At 40.3% G+C, this 21,615-nt stretch overlaps 1 protein-coding gene across 2 annotated transcripts in view; it reads right to left on the bottom strand.

The window, feature by feature from the left end:
- Positions 1-864: 864 nt before the first annotated feature.
- LOC132236895 (pantetheine hydrolase VNN2-like) overlaps positions 865-21,615 on the bottom strand; it is a 31,136-nt gene continuing 10,385 nt past the window's right edge. The window contains exons 2-10 of one of the 2 annotated variants that reach the window (XM_059700360.1): positions 18,617-18,766; positions 18,391-18,445; positions 17,878-18,109; positions 17,623-17,753; positions 14,287-14,479; positions 12,350-12,638; positions 9,875-10,248; positions 8,264-8,434; positions 865-3,673 (exon numbers count right to left, since the gene is read on the bottom strand). In XM_059700360.1, coding sequence (XP_059556343.1) covers positions 3,491-3,673; positions 8,264-8,434; positions 9,875-10,248; positions 12,350-12,638; positions 14,287-14,479; positions 17,623-17,753; positions 17,878-18,090 — 1,554 coding nt within the window. In that variant the 5' untranslated portion in view covers positions 18,091-18,109; positions 18,391-18,445; positions 18,617-18,766 and the 3' untranslated portion in view covers positions 865-3,490. The remainder of the gene's footprint in view (positions 3,674-8,263; positions 8,435-9,874; positions 10,249-12,349; positions 12,639-14,286; positions 14,480-17,622; positions 17,754-17,877; positions 18,110-18,390; positions 18,446-18,616; positions 18,767-21,615) is intronic. The other variant, XM_059700361.1, reaches the window with a different exon arrangement.

Below are 21,615 nucleotides of genomic sequence, written 5' to 3' on the forward strand. Positions count from 1 at the left end.
GGTCAGACTCTCCTCCTGAACTCCAGGCTATTTCCAACAACAGTCTGTTCAAAATCTCCACTTGGATAGATAAAGACAGATCAAATCAAAATAAACAAAACTGAACTTTTGACCTTCCCCTCTCAACACTCCCGCAGTTTTTCAGATCTAAGTTAATGACTTATTTACTCTTCCAGCTTTTTATGTGAAAGCCCTTGATATTATCCTTACTTCTATCTTTGCCTTTCACTCTACACACAGTTCACTCAGGTGATCTTTAGCCTGTAAGTCTTTATGGCCTGGATTATTTCAATACCTCCTTGCTTGGTTTTTGAACCACTACTTCTACTTTTGCTCAACACAGTCAGAGTGATCCTATTAAAATGTAAAATTAATTGTGTCACTGCTCAAAACTTTTCAATGGCATCCTACTTCACTTAGAATAAAAAGCCAAGTTCTTGCAATACCTACAAGACTCACTATGATCCAGCCTCCTGTTACTTCTAACATGAACCCTTGAGATCGAGGATATAAGTGGCCACAAAGCCATGTTCTCACAGAGATGCACCCAAAGATCATGATTTTAGCTGCCCTCATGGAGTAAAGAACCTGGCAGGTCAGAGAAAGCCAGACAATGGGACTGCTGCTTTTTTACTGATGACTGGGTGAGAGGTCATGACAACGTGCCTGGGACTGTCACTATACTACCGTTGAACGCTTCCACCTTTTGTTTATTAATTACATCATCAGGTTCACTTAAGATGATTTCAGTGCAGCAGGCTGGGCCATGCTCATCATATTCATCAATAAAAGAAAGGACAGATAAATATTGTTTTATCCATTGTATCAGGCAATGCGCAACCAGAAAAATAGAATCCACACTGGTTATTTTAAGAGAATTTAATACTGGGTTTTGGTTACACAGGTATTTGATGAATGAAAGACAAAAAAAAAAAAAAAAAAAAAAGGAACACTGGGATAACACAGCAACTACAGAAAGCAGCTACCATTTCTGGTATTTGTAAACAAAAGGAAGAGGAGGGTGTTAGAAGGACCCTGGGGAGCTAAGGCTCAGCCCCCTGAGGAGAGGGCCCTCTCCAGCTGGTGCTGATGAACCAAGTCCTCAGAAGAGGACCCATGTAGCTGGGACTCAAATCTCTTGAGGAGGCACGTGCTGGTGCTGGTATGTTTGAAGGAGGACAATGACTTTGGGTGTGAGAGTATGGGAAAAACAGAAAACTAGAACCAAGTGCTACTGGAACAAAATAGGCTATTAGGTACAAAAACTGTTGAGGAGACAACACTGATAGGTGAGCAAACAGAAAGGAGTAAGCCTTTTCTCTCTTCCTCTATTCTTCCATATTCCTCTAACACTCCCCTATTGGAGAACTGACAGGGAGTCATCTGCAAAGAAGTATGTTTGCCTAAACCCAGCCCCAGAATCACAAAGAATATAGAAGGGTGGGTTGGCTTCTTAATAGCTTAATAACTGACACATTCATATAATTGTACATCATATAGCAGTGAAAATGCATGAAATAGAGCAATGCTCATTTACATGGATTAAGTTTGCAATGTTCAATATAAAAATAAGAACTATGCAGAATGTTATGTATAATTTGATACCATATATATACACACAAAAACAAAATAGTAATAAGTAGGGCTATGTACATATGTAATAAACTACCAAGACATCCTGGGAGTGATCTAGAAAAATATTAGGATGTTGATTTCCTCTGGTGGAAGAAAACAGGGAAAGGAGGAGAATGTGATCAGAGGACGATACAAAAGATGCCACTCTATTCATAACCTGTTATTGTACAACTGAGCAGTGGGTACACAGATGACTAATATGCAATCCTTTACACATATCTGTATGTGGGGAACAATTTCATAATAATTTAAAAATAATTTTGAATATGCATTTGTTTTTTTAATAAGTTCTGTTTCATAAGGAAACTCCATAGGGCTTTGCAATTTCTAAGCCCCAGGCAGGCTCTCTCTTTGAGCCCAGCATGGCTTGCCTCCTCTCTTTTTCCTCCACTTGACATTGTCTTCTATGGAGCAACTGCCACCCACTGTTTTTTAGGTTCATTGCCTACTGCATTTTTTAAAAAAATACATTTCTTTATTGATATCAGAGAGGAAAGGAGAAGGAGAGAGAAACAGAAACAGAAATGATGAGAGAGAATCATTGATCGGCTGCCTCCTGCATGCTCCCCACTGGGGATCGAGCCCGCAACCCAGGCATGTGTCCTTGGCTGGAATTGAACGTGGGACCCTTCAGTCCACAGGCTGATGCTCTATCCACTGAGCCAAGCCGGCTAGGGCTGCCTACTGCATTTTAATAGAAGATTCAAGTTTAATCTATAAGGAGTATATATACAATATATAAAAACAAAGCTAAAACGCCTCAATTGTGATATTTTAATGTGCAAGTATTAGGCTTAAAATAATTTTGGAGATATGAAATCTAAAAATTTCTGAAAGTTTATTTCCTTAATTTTAAGAATATTTGCATTAAATGATCTGTAACAAATACACTGTATTTGGAGTAGCAATATATATATATGTGTATATATATATATATATATATATATATATATATATATAATTTTTTAAAGCAGACTACCCAATGCTGAAAACAGTGTTACTATTAACAGTCATGACCTTTTTCTTATGGGATTTGGAGCCTGTTAAATTATACCACAGCTTTCAGGTGAGATAGTTCAAGGCTATGAAAGCCCTGAGTCAGGTCTCCTTTGATATGAACCTGGACTAGCTCTTATTGCTTCTAGAACATCTCAAAACAACTTTCATTGTGAAGATAAACTTCAATATTACCATCTGATTGGGAAGCAAATTTCCCCCTAATCATTAGCACAGAAAAGTAGGTGAATGCAAATTGTCTTTAATGTTAAATGGGATTCAGTCATAAGACTCTCTGTCTTCAAAGGCCAAAACTCTGCTTACAATGACCCTGAAGCTCTCACTCTGCCCCTCATGCACATCAGCACACACAAGGTCACAGCAAATACAGTTAGAGCTAAGATTTGATCCTCCTTTATCTGACCTAAGTACCAGGGGAAAAAATTACCATAATACTTAAAAATAATTCAAGATGAGAAATGTACATATTTGGAAATCATTGGTCTATACCAGTAATGGCAAACCTTTTGAGCTCGGCGTGTCAGCATTTTGAAAAACCCTAACTTAACTCTGGTGCCGTGTCACATATAGAATTTTTTTGATATTTGCAACCATAGTAAAACAAAGATTTATATTTTATACTTATTTTATACATTTAAATGCCATTTAACAAAGAAAAATCAACCAAAAAAATGAGTTCGCGTGTCACCTCTGACACGCGTGTCATAGGTTCACCATCACTGGTCTATACCATTGAGATCGCCCTTCAAAGTTTCTTAGTAAACTTGAAAAGCTGATAAACACATTTAGCAAAATATATGCTGCAAAAATAAATGTGAAAAAGTGATGTCCTATACCATCATAATATTTGCAAAGCTATGATCATTAAAAAAGTGGCTATTAGCAAGTTAGTTGTTTCCAAATTGCTGATCCCTCCTGAGCTGGAATGTGAGTCCTTAGTGTACCATCTCCCAAAGAGTGACATTGTCAGAATAGGTTCAGAGGGTCCATTCTTGTTTACCAAACGCCCATCTTTTAGTACCTAAAGAAACAGTGGAAAAAGGATAGTCAGTTTCATGAAAATATGCATTACAAGCAGAATAATATTTTTTAAATAGTCCTATTTTGATTAAGTAGTTCTAGCTTTTCTACTGGTTTCTTTTTTTTTTTTAAATATATTTTATTGATTTTTTACAGAGAGGAAGAGAGAGAGAGATAGAGAGTTAGAAACATCGATGAAAGAGAAACATCGATCAGCTGCCTCCTGCACATCCCCGACTGGGGAAGTGCCCACAACCCAGGTACATGCCCTTGACCAGAATCGAACCCGGGACCTTTCAGTCCGCAGGCCGACACTCTATCCACTGAGCCAAACTGGTTTCGGCTCTACTGGTTTCTTATGAGACACTAGACACCTGGTGCATAAAATTTGTGCAGTTGGGGGGTTCCCTCAGCCTGGCCTGCACCCTCTCGCAGTCCAGGAGCCCTCAGGGGATGTCTGACTGACAGCTTAGGCCCACTCCCCCACCCCCGCGGGGAGCGGGCCTAAGCTGTCAGTCAGACATCTTTAGTGCTGCTGCAGAGGTGGGAGAGGCTCCTGCCAATGCCACTGTGCTCGCCAGCCATGAGCCTGGCTCAGGACTTCTGGCTGAGTGGCACTCCCCCTGTGGGAGCACACTGGCCACCAGGAGACAGCTCCTGCATTGAGCATCTGCCCCCCTGGTGGTCAGTGCATGTCATAGCAACCAGTCGTTCTGCCATTCAGTCAATTTGCATATAAGCCTTTTATTATATAGGCTTTTTCCTAAAATACACTACACAATTCACTAGCCACTTAAGCACTGTATACTAAATATATTTGATTAGTCCCTTACACTGGTAGTTCTTACCCATCAAAATCACCTGTGGAAATCTGAAAAAGTACAGGTCCCACCTTCACGAGATTCTGATTTACTGGATCTGAAAAGGGTCCTGGTCTCCAGCCCATTGGCACATTGATCTATTCTTCCAATCCTGTGGCCTATTTCTGGCAAGCTTTTCCTCCCAGTGGTTAGTGAACTTGGTTAAGATAAACCTTTAATACTAAGAACTTAAAAATGCATCCTGATATTTGTATAATGCTTCCCTGTTCACTAAATGCTTTCACATGAATTATCACATTTGAACCTCACCAAATCAGTGAGAAAGATATTCTATGCCTTTCATGGATAGGAAATTCAGAGGTTAAATTTAACTGACTTGCATGAAGTTCCCTAAAACATTACAGCAAGATATTTCCTACATTTGTGGTTATGGTCAATGACATTTCACATTTTTAGCATAAAACTAGGGGTGGGGAAAGACACACAGCAAATGTGTTGAAATCCCTGCAGAAGTGATCCTGTAAGATAATGTGTAAATATTTTCTGAGGTGAGTGCATCAGTCAAGGAAATAGTAGTACTCCAGCAGACATGGCTAGCGTGACTCATATAAAAAACCTGTCTTCTGCCTGGCCAGCATGGCTCAGTGGTTGAGCGTCAACCTATGACCTATGATCACAGTTTGATTCTCAGTCAGGGCATATGCCTGGGTTGCGGGCTCAATCCCCAGTGTGGGGTGTGCAGGAGGCAGCTGATCAATGATTCTCTCTCATCATTGATGCTTCTATCTCTCTCTCCCTCTTTCTTCCTCTCTGAAATATATATATATATATATATATATATGCAAACCTATCTTCTGATCACTCTAAAAACAATGTTAACAGAAAGGCCATGACTTGAAAGGTCTCTAGGAAAATAATTTTTTTGAATCAAGATTTGATTTTGGTTTATTTAGCCTTTTTGAAGAAAGTAAGCACCCAGATTCAATGTGGTCTCAGATAACCAGCCCTGCAGAGGAGAAGCACCTTATCTTAGGCTTGCATGGCTTTATGATAATCTGTTCCATGAATACCCAGTCCCTTTTGTTTTAATCCTGTGCTCACAAAACAAACTTCTGATCCATAGCTTCAGTGTTTGAGAGGACTTGCCAATGGATAGCCTTCTTGAAGCAAAAGTTATTTTTCTCCAGGTAAGTGAATCTATTTTTAAAAGTAATGAATTGGTCCTCTCTGTTGTCATCTTGTGAGTTTGGTTAGTGTCTGCTCATTAGAATATGATGAACTTCAGGGTAAGTAATGCCATAGGGAATCTCTACTTGAGAAATGAAGACCAGTACTCTGGCCATGGAGCTCCCTCCAAGCATTGTTACACCAAAACCCTGCCTACCAGCTGGCAAGTGCATCTTTTATATCTTTTTGATGTAAACTATATCTTATTTCTTCTTTCAACAAATAAGCTGGAGAAGATGAGACATGATCCAAATGATAAATGTATCATAAAGTACCCAACTTAAAGGATAGTGCAACTCCTTCCTCCCTCCCTCCCTCCCTCCCTCCCTCCCTCCCTCCCTCCCTCCCTCCCTCCCTCCCTCCCTTCCTTCCTTCCTTCCTTCCTTCCTCCCTCCCTCCTTCCCTCCCTCCCTCCCTCCCTTACCCCTTCCATGAAAGAATGAAGGGCCAGTGCCCAGGCATGGGAGACAGTGTGACAAGTTCTGAGAATTGTTGAGTTGAGACCTACAAATACTATACTGTTAAGCATTTAACTATTTGCTCTCTTGTATCATTCTCTAATTGTTGTTCCCAGCTACCTAAAACCATTTGGGGTCTTTTTTTTTTTTTTTTAAAGTAAGACAAACAAAGTAAATAACTATGACCTAGTTTCTTCATGCTCTCCACCCCCTCATCAACTACCACTATCCAACTTCTCCAAATACCAACATGGTTCAGAGTGAAAGTAAAATGGCATTTCTGGCTCAGGACTTATTTTAAAAATGATTTTTAGAGATAGGGAGGGAGGATAGATATCAATGTGAGAGAGAAACATCGATTGGTTGCCTCCCACATATGCTCTGGCTGGGGATCAAACTCACACCCTGGATACCAAATCCGTCCACCACCTTTTGGTGTACCAGACAATGCTCCAACCAATTGGACCACCAGTCAGGGCTCTGGCTCTGGACTTTTAATCTGGTCTGGAAAACTCCATAAGTTTTTTGTCTTTCTCCGTAAATGCGATGCTTTTGTGACCTAAGTGCTCAGTCTCACTCTAGGGTAATTTCTCAATGAAACAGATACATTTCTATGCATACATGACAAGCGGGGAGGGGGATAATATCAAAGTACTACCCAGAAGACTATAGATTAGATTGTGTGTTCAGTTTACATGGCAGGGATTATGAGAATACAGGGTCCCCATACTACCTGACCCCTGATCTGTATGAACCCTGCTCTCCTTTCTCTCACTTGAAGTGGCCTCACATATTTTCAATTCATCTATACTTATTTGTACCAGCCTGGCCACCTTTGAACTGCTAGATTACAGTTCCAGAGCCCTCACTTCATATCTGATTATAATTTTCTGTACTTGGCATTTAAGCTTTTATTCCAGCTTCATTTGCTCATGACATTCTACCTAACTAGGTTGTAAGGCAACCAAGGATTCCTGTTCCCTGGGTTTCTCAGCTTTAAGAGAAACCATTCTGTTGGTTTCATAGAATTAAATATTTTTATAAATATGATATATCCAAATCTGATAATACAGGCAGGCTTGACCATCAGCAATCTGCATTTTAAAGACTTTCTTGATTAATGCTTTAGGTGAATTAATGTAGATCTTATTTTTCTTATAAAAAATGCAGTGACTGTACCCTCGTTACTGTAATCCTGCCTCTGTTTGCCACAACTCAGAGAAGACATGAAGGTTCAAACTGGTTGAGTGTGTGTGGACTAGCAGATAAAAACCTACCGTCTTAATTCTAATTTGAGACCAGCTTAATTTATAAATTAATTTGGTTATAGCCACTATAATTTGTAAAATAAATATCTGATTTTACATTTGTTTCCACATGCAACAAAAGGACATTGAAAATCTGTAAACAAATATTTTTCAACAAATGGGGCCTTGAGCTCACAGGTTCTAGGTATCTTATCATGTTATTCCAACCAAGTGTCATCACTTTAGAATTACTTGCTGTAAATGTAAAAATGGCCCAGATATTTCCTCCCCCTTTATGCATGCCCTTCTGCAATGTGATTTTACAGCTCTATCCATTGAGAGATCTGTATCATTTATTTCTCTAACCTTTGAAACTACTTTGGGCATGTGACTTGCTTTAGCTAATGAGACATTCACAAACATGGTGTAAGCAGAGACTCGAGAAAAACTTGCCCATTGTGGCTTTCCCTCTTGATGCTCTTGGACTCCTTCAAGTCCAAGCTTGCTGGGAGAGGAGAGAACACAGGGAGAGAGTGGCCCCAATCATTCAGCTGTCAAAGACAAGGCCATCACAAACCAGCCCAATCACCAGCTAGTGGCAGATGCATGAATGAGCCCAGCCAAGACCAGCGAAGCCTGTTCCAAACCAGAACGGCCTAGCCACAGTCAGTTCACAGAGTCAACCACAAAGTACCAGCTAAAAATGGTTATTATCTAAAGCCATTAAGGTCTGAGGAAGTTGGCTACACAGTTAAATTTAAGTGATACAGTTGCCATAACCTACTTTGTTTGGCTTCAGAGAACAGATAAAATAAAAATACTCTTCAAGTCCTCCTACCTCAAATTTTCCAGGTGACAGTTGAACTTTAGTAAGTAGCACTTCAGGAAAAACATACTCTGTTCTGAATGTACCACTTAGGGAGAATATGTCAAACCTTGTCAAAGCTGTTTCTACCGGTTGTCCACAAGTTGCCAGATTAGTCGTTTTGCATTTCAGCATGGTGCATACCTATGTAGAACAGATGTAGATAAAATGCAATGCCTTACATCTTACTTGTACTAGAATGGTTGACTCAGTTTATAACTATAGCAAAGTAACTATTTCCTCATTTGATAAAAGATTTGGATCATGTTTCTTATTATTAACAGCTTTATTGGAAATGCCAATGATTTGAGAACCAAGCCCACCTCCTGGGCAACAAATGGATGGAAAGAAAGAAGTCAGTTTAGAATTAGACCTAAACCATTAGTTTGGCGCATCAGATTATTAGTTGGCCCAAGAGAGTAGAGATCTCTCTGCAACAGTAGTACTAAAGCTAATATTATGTTTAAAATTTTGACCATCCCTTTTCCTCCATATCTTTTGTATAAGAGAGGGCAGTGGGATACAGAGTATAATGAGATACAAATGCATAGGCAACACTATATGAAAGTTTGAATTTTAAATATTTGTCATTGGAAAGAAATAAAATGAAAAAACATCTGATGACAAGAGAGACTAAGGTCAAAGTGATATCCCTACTCAGTGTTGACTTTAAAAGTTAAAACAAAACTTGTTTATATTCAAATACATTGGAAAAACTACATAAGAAAGCTTTATTGAGGTTCACTATAATATGTAAACTAGTTCATTAGTCAAATAGAAAATCATCATGGTCAGGTTAATAAATATTCTCTTAAACTAGAGCAGCCGTGGGCAAACTACGGCCCGGGGGCCGGATTCGGCCCGTTTGAAATGAATAAAACTAAAAAAAAAAAGACCGTACCCTTTTATGTAATGATGTTTACTTTGAATTTATATTAGTTCACACAAACACTCCATCCATGCTTTTGTTCCGGCCCTCCGGTCCAGTTTAAGAACCCATTGTGGCCCTCGAGTCAAAAAGTTTGCCCACCCCTGAACTAGAGGCCCGTTGCAGGAGGATTCCTGCAAGAATAGGGCTTCGCTCCCATCTCTGTGGCTCCTACCCCGCCCGTCTCTGCGGCTCCTACCCCACCCATCTCTGCCGCTTCTCTCCCGCCCGTCTCTGCTACCTCAGCTCCTTTGCTTGGCTTCCTTCTACGGTGTCTTCAGTCTTCGCTCCCAGCCAGTACATGCAAATTAGCCGCCATCTTTGTTGGCGGTTAATTTGCATATCATGCTGATTAGCCAATGGGAGGCGTAGCGCAAGTACGGTCAATTACCGTGTTTGTCTATTATTAGATAGGATGTGCTCTAAGCAAGCAATCCGATTATAGTTAACTTCTATTGCAAATATCATTTTTACTCCTAGCGTGTGTGTGTGTGTGTGTGTGTGTGTGTATGTGTGTGTGTGCATGTGTAATACTGTACTGGCAATGCGTGGAGTCATGCAGAGAAAAAGCACTTGGCTCCCTGGGGCAAACATGGAAGGCGAACCCTATAACTTACTGATACCTAAGCGCTCCCTTTCACCTGAGCTGAGATTACCTGCCAGTACTCTCTTCTCCTTCGGCCGTGAAGTCCTGTGAAAGCTCCTAGAACATACACTTCATTCTCTTCTTTTCTTAACATTCTGTAGCTTAAATGACAGCAGAGATCTTTGTGACAGACTGTAAGATTTCCTGCACTTTCAAAAAGTGCTGTGAAGTTGAATGCATCTCGGGAAATAAACCCACTGAAAGTATTTTTCTGGACTGGGAATGGTTTGATGTTTGTGGCATAGGCACTCCAGTCCACGGCTGTGGGGTAGGCAGGAGAGGTTCGGGGACGCGAATCCACTTCTGAAAGAAGGAGCCTTCCCGAGTCTGTTTCCATATCATAATGGTATGCTCGGGGCGAATGTGGTGCATAAATACCACTGCCTGCGAATGGAAAAAGGGTGTTTTTAATACAAAACCAACACTGCCAGTTTCCCCATCAGAACTGAGCACATGGTCGCATCACCACGTTGGTCCCAACGAGACAGCACACAGGCTTCTAGTTACAGGGAACACCCAAGCGCTTCTCCTGTTCTCTACTGAGGGAGTATAATAGACGTTTGATGTCTGGTGTCAAATAAACTTTGACTGTAACAGGAATGTTTATGAGCATTGTGGAAAATTAAAACCAATATAAAAGTCTTTGTATTTGGGAGTACATGAAAGGTAGGGAACGGTAATACAAAATTCTCTCCTGGTCCCCACTATGCTGGTGTTTCCATATCACTCCCAAATTTTTCAACACTCTTCTCTCCAATGGGTAGGTCTAATTCCTTTCCCTTTGAGTGTAGGCTGGACTTTGCAACTCACTTCTAATGAATGGAACACGGCAGAAGTGACGGTGTGTGATTAATAAAAACAGCAGTGCAGCTCCCACTCTCTCTCACTCACTCTTTATCTATCTATCTATCTATCTATCTATCTATCTATCTATCATCGATCTAAAGAAAGTCAGCTGCCATGTCATGAGGATACATCACAAAGCCTATGGAAAGGCCCAAGTGGCAAGAAATGAAGGTCTCCTGCCCATAGTCCCTGAGGAACTAAGGCAGTGGTTCTCAACCTTCTGGCCCTTTAAATACAGTTCCTCATGTTGTGACCCAACCATAAAATTATTTTCGTTGCTACTTCATAACTGTAATGTTGCTACTGTTATGAATTGTAATGTAAATATCTGATATGCAGGATGGTCTTAGGAGACCCCTGTGAAAGGGTTGCTCGATTGCCAAAGGGGTCGCGACCCACAGGTTGAGAACCGCTGAACTAAGGGATCCTGCCTATACAGCCATGTGAGGCAGACCTCCTGGAAACAGGCCTGCCAGCCCCACTCAAGGCTTCAGATGACCATTAGCCCAGCTAAGGGCTTGATGTAACCCAAGGAGATAGTCTGAGCCAGGATCCCCCAGTTAAGCTAGTCCCAAATAGTGACCGATAGAAAAGGTGAGATAATAAATGTTTGTTGTTTTAAGCTACTTTTTACTGTGAAGGTAAATTGTTCCAAACAACATACCAATTAATACGCTCCTCTGTCCTTTGCCAATGTTTGAGCAAATCATGTTTACTTCCATGCTTTGCCACTCACTAGCTCAGGGGTCCTCAAACTTTTTAAACAGGGGGCCAGTTCACTGTCCCTCAGACCATTGGAGGGCCGGACTATAATTTAAAAAAAAACTATGAACAAATTCCTATGCACACTGCACATATCTTATTTTGAAGTAAAAAAACAAATGTTTTCGGCAGGCCGCATGTGTCTCACGGGCCGTAGTTTGAGGACCCCTGCACTAGCTGGTAGCCTTTGGCAAGTTACTTGCATGCTCTGTGTCTCAGGTTTCTAACCTATAAAAGTGGATGGTAGTACTCATCTCTCAGAGTTGTTGTGAGGATAAAGAAATAATGCACAGAAAGGTCTTAATGTGACCATAGCTGCTCAAATCAGTCACTAGGGCCCTAGCCTGTTTGGCTTAGTGGATAGCATCAGCCTGCGGACTGAAGGGTCCTGGGTTTGATTCTAGTCAAGGGCACATGCCTGGGTTGTAGGCTTGATCTCCAGTTGGGGGTGTTGGGGGTATGCAGAAGGCAGCCAATCGGTGATTCTCTCTCATCATTGATGTTTTTATCTCTCTCTCTCCCTTCCTTTCTGAAATAAATTTAAAAAAAATATTTTTTCTTTATTGATTAAGATATTACATATGTGTCCTTATCCCCCCCATTGCCCCCCCATCCCCCCACTCATGTCTTCACTCCCCTGGTATCTGTGTCCATTGGTTAGGCTTATATGCATGCATACAAGTCCTTTGGTTGATCTCTCCCAAAAATATGTTTTTTAAAAATCAGTCACTAGGCTTTGAGTGTATGTGCGAAAAGTTGAAAAATATAGTGGTTAGTCCCTATAAAGAAGCAAAAAGTTATGACAGCTCACATCTGAGGCATTAGCTTCTCTGCATTTAGAAGTATTATCTGCAAACCTCATCTGGTCATAAATTACCTGTCATATTTTGTTGCACATGGTGTATATTTGCCGCAAGAAGATTAACTCTCATGCCCATAGCCCAAGCTGAGTGGAATTCAATAGCTGTCAATAGGGGCAAAACATTCATCCACGCTGTGGGATACAGTATGGTGTCCACATGGAAGTCTTTCACCAGGGCCACAGCAGGGTCGTGGAAGAGTATATCGAAGCATGTGAAAATGCCAAACCTTCCAAAGGTGGTGTCGAAAGTCACCAGCTCTGGCTTTTCAGGGACATCAAACTGAGGCTCAGAGTAGAGGTGGTACTGTAACAAATGCATAAGACAAAACCAGGAAAAGCTTCTTTACTGAAGAGATGACTTGTTAAAAAAAAAGAAAGAAAGAAAGAAAAAGAAGAAAAAAAAAAAACCCCTCCAATACTAGATTTGGTTATTATGGTCAACAACTGAGACTCTATAGGCAGTGAATGAGACTGGTTATTGGAAGTAAAAGGCCAAGGAAAAGGAATATAATATCTCCTCCCCAACCCCAGCCTGCCCAAATTAGAAGACAGATAACCTTCCATAAATTATAGGTTATGACTTTCTTAAAAGCTGAAGAAGCTTTTTTAATGTTTCTAGGTGTCAGGGATCCAAAGAAGAATGCTATTATTGAAGCCCTGACCCCCAGAAACATAATAGATGCACAATAAGCATCTGTTCAGTGGATGAGGAATGCTACCTCCCTCTTTATAGTGTCCCATCCAAAATAATTTCAGAACTTTCAAAATTGCTGAAATTATAAATGAAAAGAAGTTGTCAAAACCCACAAAATGAAGGAAACTGTAAGGAAATGAAGGAAACTGAAAGTTATGTGATTGTTTTATTTATTTATTTATTTACTTACTTACTTACTTACTTACTTATTTTTGTTTTGTTTTTTTAATCCTCACCCAAGGATATTTTTTCATTGATTTTTAGGGATTATGAAAAAGAATGGGAAAGACAGAGAGAAATATCGATGTGAGAGAAACACATCAATGGGTTGCCTTCTGCAGGAGCCCCCACCACGGCCTGGACCCGGGAGAAGCCTGCAACCGAGGGACATACCCTTCACCAGAATTGAACCTGGGACCCTTCGGTCTGCAGGCCAACGCTCTATCCACTGAGCCAAACCACTAGGACTGTGTTTTATTTAGAAATAGAAAAATAAATAAACAATTTTTTTTCTGTAGCAGTATGTGATCAAAAGCATTGAAAAACAATTGGGTTAATATCACTCCTTACATTTCAACTGGGACTTCCAGCAGATTATTTCTCCACTCAAAAGATTCTGGGTGGAGAAATTGTTAAAAGATACAATTTAAGATGCTTAGAAAAAGTGTGGGTGGGTGTGGAAGAGGATGTGCACACTGACATGCATATCCCATATCCACTTAGAAGGCTGGCTCTCTCCCTGCCAATTTGGTATAAAATTATGGCTAAAGGTTATTTTGCTCTTTTAATTCAGAGTTTAAAGTAAAAATTTTCTGATCTAACCTTAAATTCATAAGAGGGTAATTCAGTTAACTGGTATGAAAAATAAAGGGAAAGATAGTTTTTGTAATTTGATAGAAAACAGGGAAATTAACTTCTGTAAAACTCATTCATGCAATTTGGAAACATCTTTATATCATTTCAGTATTAAAAGGTATCCAGACCGCAGTCACCTTGGTATCCTTTGAATTAATATTAAAATTATGTTTTTATACACAGAATGATTTATCTCAATCATGGACTATTGCAACATCTTTCTAATAGCTCTTTGCCTACATTTTTTCCCAGATTAGTTTTTTCTAAAATGTGACTTTCTTTAGTGTTTGCCTAACAAAAAATCTCTAATAACATCATATATGGGGAATAAAGCTCAAAATACTTAACACAGCATTCATCCCTCTCATAACAGTCATCATTCTACATACCCACTCTCTCTTACCTTGTGGTAACGTGCCACCAACTGTCCCTTTGCATCATACACCACGTTGGTATTGTACTGATAATAGCCATTAGGAGGACATGTGGAGTCCTGAGAATTACATCGCTTTTTGTCCCCAATATTTGCCAAGACATAGATAGAGTTGTTCTTGGCCAGGCAGCTGAGTCTTGTTTGTATGGGTGTGTGACCAAATCTAAATCAAATTTTAATGAAGAGATTTTAATAAGTCAGACAGAGAAAGACAAATACTGTATAATATCACTTATTTGTGGAATCTAAAAAGACTGAATTCACAGAAACAGAGTAGAATAGTGGTTACCAGGGGCCAGAAGATAGGGGAATTGAGAATATGTGGTTTAAGAGTACAAACTTGCAACTAGTAGGTAAATAAGTCTTGAAGGTCTAATGCACAGCATACAGATAATAATATTGTATTATAGACTTTAAAGTTGCTTAGAGACTAGATCTTTTCTTAAAAACTATATATTTTATTGATTTTTTACAGAAAGGAAGGGAGATGGATAGAGAGTTAGAAACATCGATGAGAGAGAAGCATCGATCAGCTGCCTCCTGCACACCCCCTACTGGGGATGTGCCCGCAACCAAGGTACATGCCCTTGACTGGAATCCAACCTGGGACCCTTCAGTCCACAGGCCGACGCTCTATCCACTGAGCCAAACCGGTCAGGGCGAGACTAGATTTTAATTGTCCTCACCACAACAAGAAATGATAGTTATATGACATGCTAGAGGGATTAACTGGACCTATGGTGGTAATCATATTGCAATATATAAACGTATCAATTTAACACATGATACACCTTAAATTTACACAATGTTATATGCCAATTATATCTCAATAAAAAAGGCATTTCAACTTTAAAAAGTATTTAGTTACTTCATATATAAATAATAATAACAATAGGGCAGATAGATGGTCAATAGATATATGAAAAAATGCTCAACATCACTAATCATCAGAGAATTAAAACCACAATGAGATTCACCTCACACCTGCCAGAATGGCTACCATCAATAAGTCAATAAACAACAGCTGCTGGCGAGCATATGGAGAAAGGGGAACCCTTGTACACTGCTGGTGGGAATGCAGACTGGGGTAGCCACTGTGGGCAACAGTATGGAGTTTCCTCAAAAAATTAAAAATAAAACTTCCTTTTGATCCAGTGATCCCACTTCTGGGAATAGATCCTAAGAATCCCAAAACACCAATTCTAAAGAATACATGCACTCCTCTGTTTATAGCAGCATTATTTACAATTGCCAAGATCTGGAAACAGCCCAAGTGCCCGTCAGTGGATGACTGGATAAAAAAGCTAGGGTACATTTATACAATGGAATAGTACATGGCCGTAAAAAGAAGGGAATCTGCCCTAGCTGGTTTGGCTCAGTAAATAGGGTGCAGGCCTGCGGACTCAAAAGGGTCCTAGGTTTGATTCCTGGGTTCAGTTCTGGTCAAGGGCACGTACCCAGGTTGCGGGCTCAATCCCTGGTGGGAGCTGGGCAGGAGGCAGCCAATGATCAATGATTCTCTCTCATCACTGATGTTTCCATCTCTCTCTCCCTCTCCCTTCTTCTCTGAAATCAATAAAAAAATATTTTTTAAAATATATTTTATTGATTTTTTTTACAGAGAGGAAGGGAGAGAGAGAGTCAGAAACATCGATCAGCTGCCTCCTGCACACTCCCTATTGGGGATGTGCCCGCAACCAAGGTACATGCCCTTGACTGAAATCAAACCTGGGGCCCTTCAGTCCGCAGGCCGACGTTCTATCCACTGAGCCAAACTGGTTTCGGCAATAAAAAAAATATTTTTAAAAAATGGTTGAATGAATGAAAAGATTAATTATTTAAATTTGACTATATCTGAGGATAATGCAAGCCAATTTTCTGTCAAAATGTTTTTCGTCTACTGTAGGGCTATGAAAGAGGCACTTACTAACCACATGGAAGAACCTGTCCCCCACATTTACTAGTTCCCATAGTTACTGTGACCTTTGACTCATCCATACATTTGCATCATATGTTGTTTTTAACAGGAAATCCAGAACTCAATCATATCATGAGGTTAAAAATAAATGGGCCATCCCAATTCCCAAAACTTCTATTCAGAAAGACTGTCCAGCTATTGGCCTCTTTTTTACACGAAATAAAATTTCTTACAAACACCATAGAGAAATCAGCTCAGGACAGGAAGGGTGGGAAGAGGAAATTGTCCGAGGTCATGTAACCCAGTATTCTCTCTCTTTTTTTCTTTTCTGTGTGCAGTTCATCTCCCTAGAGCAAAGAAAAGCCCTTTCCTGGTAGTCCTTATATAAATGTCAGAATAACCAGGAGTGCCTAAAGAAGTGTGGTAGCTATAATCCTCCAGCAAAAATATGGCAGAGGAATGTTACATAAACTTCACTTGAGGTAAAAGAATGAGAGAGTATGAGAGGGCAACAGAGTGAGAGGATTTGAGAGATGAGTAAGAATAAGTGGGATAGAGTGAGAGACCTTTCCCTGAAAGGTTTGAAGTATACAATCTGTACCTCAATAACCTCCAAGTCTTATTAGGAAGTAGGATTTGTATATCACACATACATCCATGTCTATTAAATATGTTGTGTTAGATTCCTAGATTACATTCCTAGATTACTTCTTCTCAGGAAAATTACCTTTATGAGCCTAGGAACATGCAAAGTTTCATAGCATAAGTCTTATGATTCACTAGAGCAGTGGTTCTCAACTTTCTGGCCCTTTAAATACAGTGCCTCATGTTGTGACCCAACCATAAAATTATTTTTGTTGCTACTTCATAACTGTAATGTTACTACTGTTATGAATCGTAATGTAAATATCTGATATGCAGGATGGTCTTAGGCGACCCCTGTGAAAGGGCCGTTCGACCGCCAAAGGGGTCGCGACCCACAGGTTGAGAACCGCTGCACTAGAGCGTACACAGTGAGGTCTTTCTGCCTGAGAAGCAGATTCCAATACAATTGCAACATGGTACCTTTAAATAGAGACATGGAAATATTTTCCAAACACAACCCACTGTCCACTTCATAAATTAATTTACAACTTGTATCCATGAGATCCTCTCCCCCTTCATCAGCAGTCCTACTTAGAAATGTCCTAAATTTTCTCTAAATTGAATAAAGATATTAAATGGTATCTAAGCGCAATTTTTTAAATCTAACAAATGCCAAGATAAATATACCAATAACATACCACCAGATACATGATAATTCAGGATTTATCATGTTGCTGTGGTGAACATGCGCATTTTAGAGAATTGCCGCACTTTTGCACAAACAACTAGGATAGAGACAATACCTTTGGGGGTCTCGACATGGAATCCAGTCCACCTGAGGGTCTGGGATATCCTCCAGATAAGGGAAAATGGTTTCCCTGGTAAATTTCCATCCATAAAGTGCATCTTCTGGAGTCACGATAATTTGAGCACCCTATTCAAAACAAGTCCAATCAAAAGTATGTCTCCATGTGTAACACAGACAATGCAACACTGCGACCTTCCACCAGATTTCATGTCCCAGCCATGGGTGAAGATTAGTAGAAATAAAAGAATACCTGCTCAGCTGCCTGCTTGATCGCTTTCTCCAGAATATCTATATTCTTGTTCATAAGGAGCAAGGCATCGTCCCGAGAAACAGGTGTTTCTGTGCCCTTTGGCCTTAGGACAGCATGTTCATACACGGCAGCTATAAATGTATCCCGGGCACTGACATGCAGGGTAACCAGGGCAAAAACTGCCACAGAGGCTTGAAAGGAGGAAGTGATCATGGCCAAGGTCTAGAGATTTCTGAAAGTGCAAGTAAAATTCCTGTAGCATTTAAAAAGGGCGGCGCACGAGTGCTTATTTTATAATCTTATGAATATTATACCCAACCCACTTTTAAGAGGAAAATATTGCCATTGAATGAATACAATAAAAAGACATTACAAAGATTGTACAACATCTACTATTGATAAAATTTGATGTCAAATTTCAATAAAAACAAAATTGAAATGTAGTACAATTACACCCTTTAAGAGAGAGAAAATTAAAGTAACTCTGATGTGAAAAATTATAATACAACATACCTGTGCGCTCTCTTTCCCAAGGTTAGTCTGAGAGTCCAAGATACATGAAGGTTCTCTGTAAGATAAGGATGGGATGACAATTATTAACTCAAACAGTGACAATTTAGTCATGTAATGATCCCGAATGTTTCGTGTGCTTTAGTTGTTAGGCCCACAGAACAATGCTAATTTGAGTAAACAAATCTAGTCTCTTTGGGGTCCTGGGGATGAAATGGGGGCAGAGTACCTGAGATCAACTCCTGGATCTTGCCAAGCAGGACGTGGCAGGTGCCCATCAACCACGAGGTGGAGATACAACAAAAACACCAAGGAACTCAGGATAGTGCGGAGCCGCTTCGAGCCCTGCCTCAGCCTGAAGGACGTCCTCGTCTGGCCTCTCTCCCAGAAATGAAATGACATTAAGTGAGCTGAGAAGTAAAGAGTTGGAAATAGCGTGTACAACACTGATAGCATTTCCTCATGGCAGCAAGGATGACACATCAGAATAAGAAGCACGAAAAACCAGGTTCTTCTTTTCAAACTATTCTCTTGATAATTGTATACAAAAAAAAAGGAAAGAAGAAAAAAGGAAAGAAAGAAAGGGAGAGAGAAAGAAAGAAAGATGATACTATATCTCCAAAAAGGACATAGTGGTAAGAAACAAAGTTTTTGTCCCTGTCCCCTGTGGAGGCTTCCATATGTCTTCAAAAGAGTGTTTGAATCTGCCTTCTTGGAAGGAAATGTCTGCTTGAGCAGAACCAGCCTGAACTTTATTCTTTGGTGTCTGGTCTCATGCAAGTGAGACTTGGATGCGCGTTCAACTGCTCGGACAGGACAGCTAATGCAACTAAAACCAAGAGGAAATCGGAGAGTTATGAAATGTCATGCCCCACTGAATGGAAAGGGTTGTGCCACAGGAAGTTGCCAGTAGCCAACTGTTTTTGACCTACGGCCTCTGTGATTTCACGTGGTTCAAACTACCCTCTGCTTTCAGCTCTCAGAAGTTGAGGAGCTGCAAAAGTCCCTTTGAACTGGTAGCATGCTCCCGATTCTTCAAAGGGAAAACAGTAACCAACTCTCTTGCTGACTTTGCTTGCAAACCATTAACTTTAGTTCCCATTCAACTATGCCCAAAGTTCATTGCATTCACCAAAAGGAACTTTAAAAATTGTTTTGGTCCGTGCTACAGACTGAATGTTTGTGTGCCCCTTCACCCCCCAAACTCATATGTCCAAACCTAATTCTTAGTGTGATGTATTGTGCTAGGGTGAGGGACTGCGGCATGGAAGGGTTACGGAATGTGCTAGGGGGAGGGACTGAGGCATGGAAAGGTTACCAATTGTATTAGGGTCCGGGATCGTGGCAGAAAAAAATTGCTAGATTGTCTTAGAAAAACAATGTATTATGATTCAACCCAGCCAGGTGTGACTCCGTTTACCTCCCCATTCGTACTTGTAAACTTTGTGTGAACTCTGCCAGTGCCAGGAAATGCTTTGTAGTGTTGCAGATAAAAGGCTTTGCTGTACCCTCGGGTCGGCATTACAAGCTTCGAGGCTCCCAGAGCGGGGAGGGATGCGCTGTAGTCAGCTGACTAGCTTAATAAAGGCTCCTAAATTTAAATTCTGAGTTGGTGGTCTATCTCGTTGATTGAACCCATAACAGTATCAGGAAGTGGAGCCTTTGCAAAATGTTTATGTCATGAGGGAGGGGCCCTCAAGAATGGGACTCCTCCATGATTTGACTCATGCACATAAAACCAGTGGGGAATGAAGTATGGTAGCGATCATCTCCAGTAGAAACTATAGTTTAACTTTAACCCTGCTGTTTAGCTTCTGTACTTATTTGCTTTTAAGTTATTTTGATTTTCTGAATTATATAAATCATCCCATTCGATTAAATACCCTATTGATTGTAATGTGAGTATCCCATGGGTTGTGGTCATACTGGTCTTAGAAAGCACATTTTCCTTTACCTGGGAAGGACAGCACACTTATCCCAAGGTCAGAGGGCTCCAGTTAACATGTCCCTGTTGACTCAGTGCTCCGGAGACCCAAAACTGTAATTTAGATAACATGCTTAAGTCTGACCAGGTTCCTCATTTCAGACCCGAGGGCTCTAGATAATGTGTTTCTGTCAATTCAGTGATCCAAGAGACCCAAAACTGTAATTTAGATAACATGCTGCTTCTGTTTCTGTAAACTGCTTTTTGCAAATCAGGTTCCTCATTCCAAACCTTGGGATGTAATCAATACCTTTGTGATTTTTGCCTGTATAAGTCTGGTTTTGCGACCATCTTATTACTATGAGATTTGGGGAATGGCCCCTCATAGTCCCGGATTTGCAATAAATATGACTCCAAAAAAAAAAGAATGGGACTCCTTCCCGGCAGGTGTGGCTCAATGGTTGAGCATTCACCAATGAACCAAGAGGTCACGGTTCAATTCCTGGTCAGGCAGGGCACATGCCTGGGTTGCAGGCTTGATCCCCAGTAGGAGGCATGTAGGAGACAGCCAACCAATGATTCTCTCTCATCATTGATATTTCTATCTCTCTCCCCATCTCCCTTCCTCTCTGAAATCAATACAAAAATATATTTAAAATAAAAAAAGAAAAGAATGGGATTCTGCCCTTATAAAAGAATCTCTATGGAACGCCTTTGCCCCTTCTTCTATGTGAGAACACAGTGTGAAGTAGGAATCAGGTCCTCACCAGATACTAAATCTGAACCTTGATCTTGGATATCCCAGCCTCCAGAACTATGAGAAATAAATTTCCATTGTTTATTAGATGCCCAGTTTGTAGTATTCCATTACAGCAGCCCACCTGGATTAAGACAGCTGCATTCAAAGATTGTGGCAAAATAAGGATGAGCGCCTTATTTTCAGGACAACAGGAATGAATCCAAAGGAGCAGATCAAAGCCACTTGTTCATTTGTGTTGGCAGTTATAGAAACAAGCACTTGAAAGGATAAAACAATAAAGCTGAAATCCCAGGTACTACAGAAGGAGAAAAATGAAGATAGATTAAAAGTATAAAAGTGTCAAGCTGTGGGACATTTATTGCTTTTATCAAACAATATGAGGATGTTCAAACATAAAGAAAAGTTCAAAGAGTTTGAGTCAAAGCTGAGGGCCAGACCTGCAATCAAAAATTTCAAAGGATTGAGAAAATGCTCCAAGGAGTAACAGTTTTGTGGTTTAGTTTATATATTAGTAAAATCAAAAGTCTATATGGAAGGCCCTGAC

Source organism: Myotis daubentonii, chromosome 6 (genome assembly GCF_963259705.1).
Source record: "Myotis daubentonii chromosome 6, mMyoDau2.1, whole genome shotgun sequence".
NCBI classification, from domain to species: Eukaryota; Metazoa; Chordata; class Mammalia; order Chiroptera; family Vespertilionidae; genus Myotis; species Myotis daubentonii.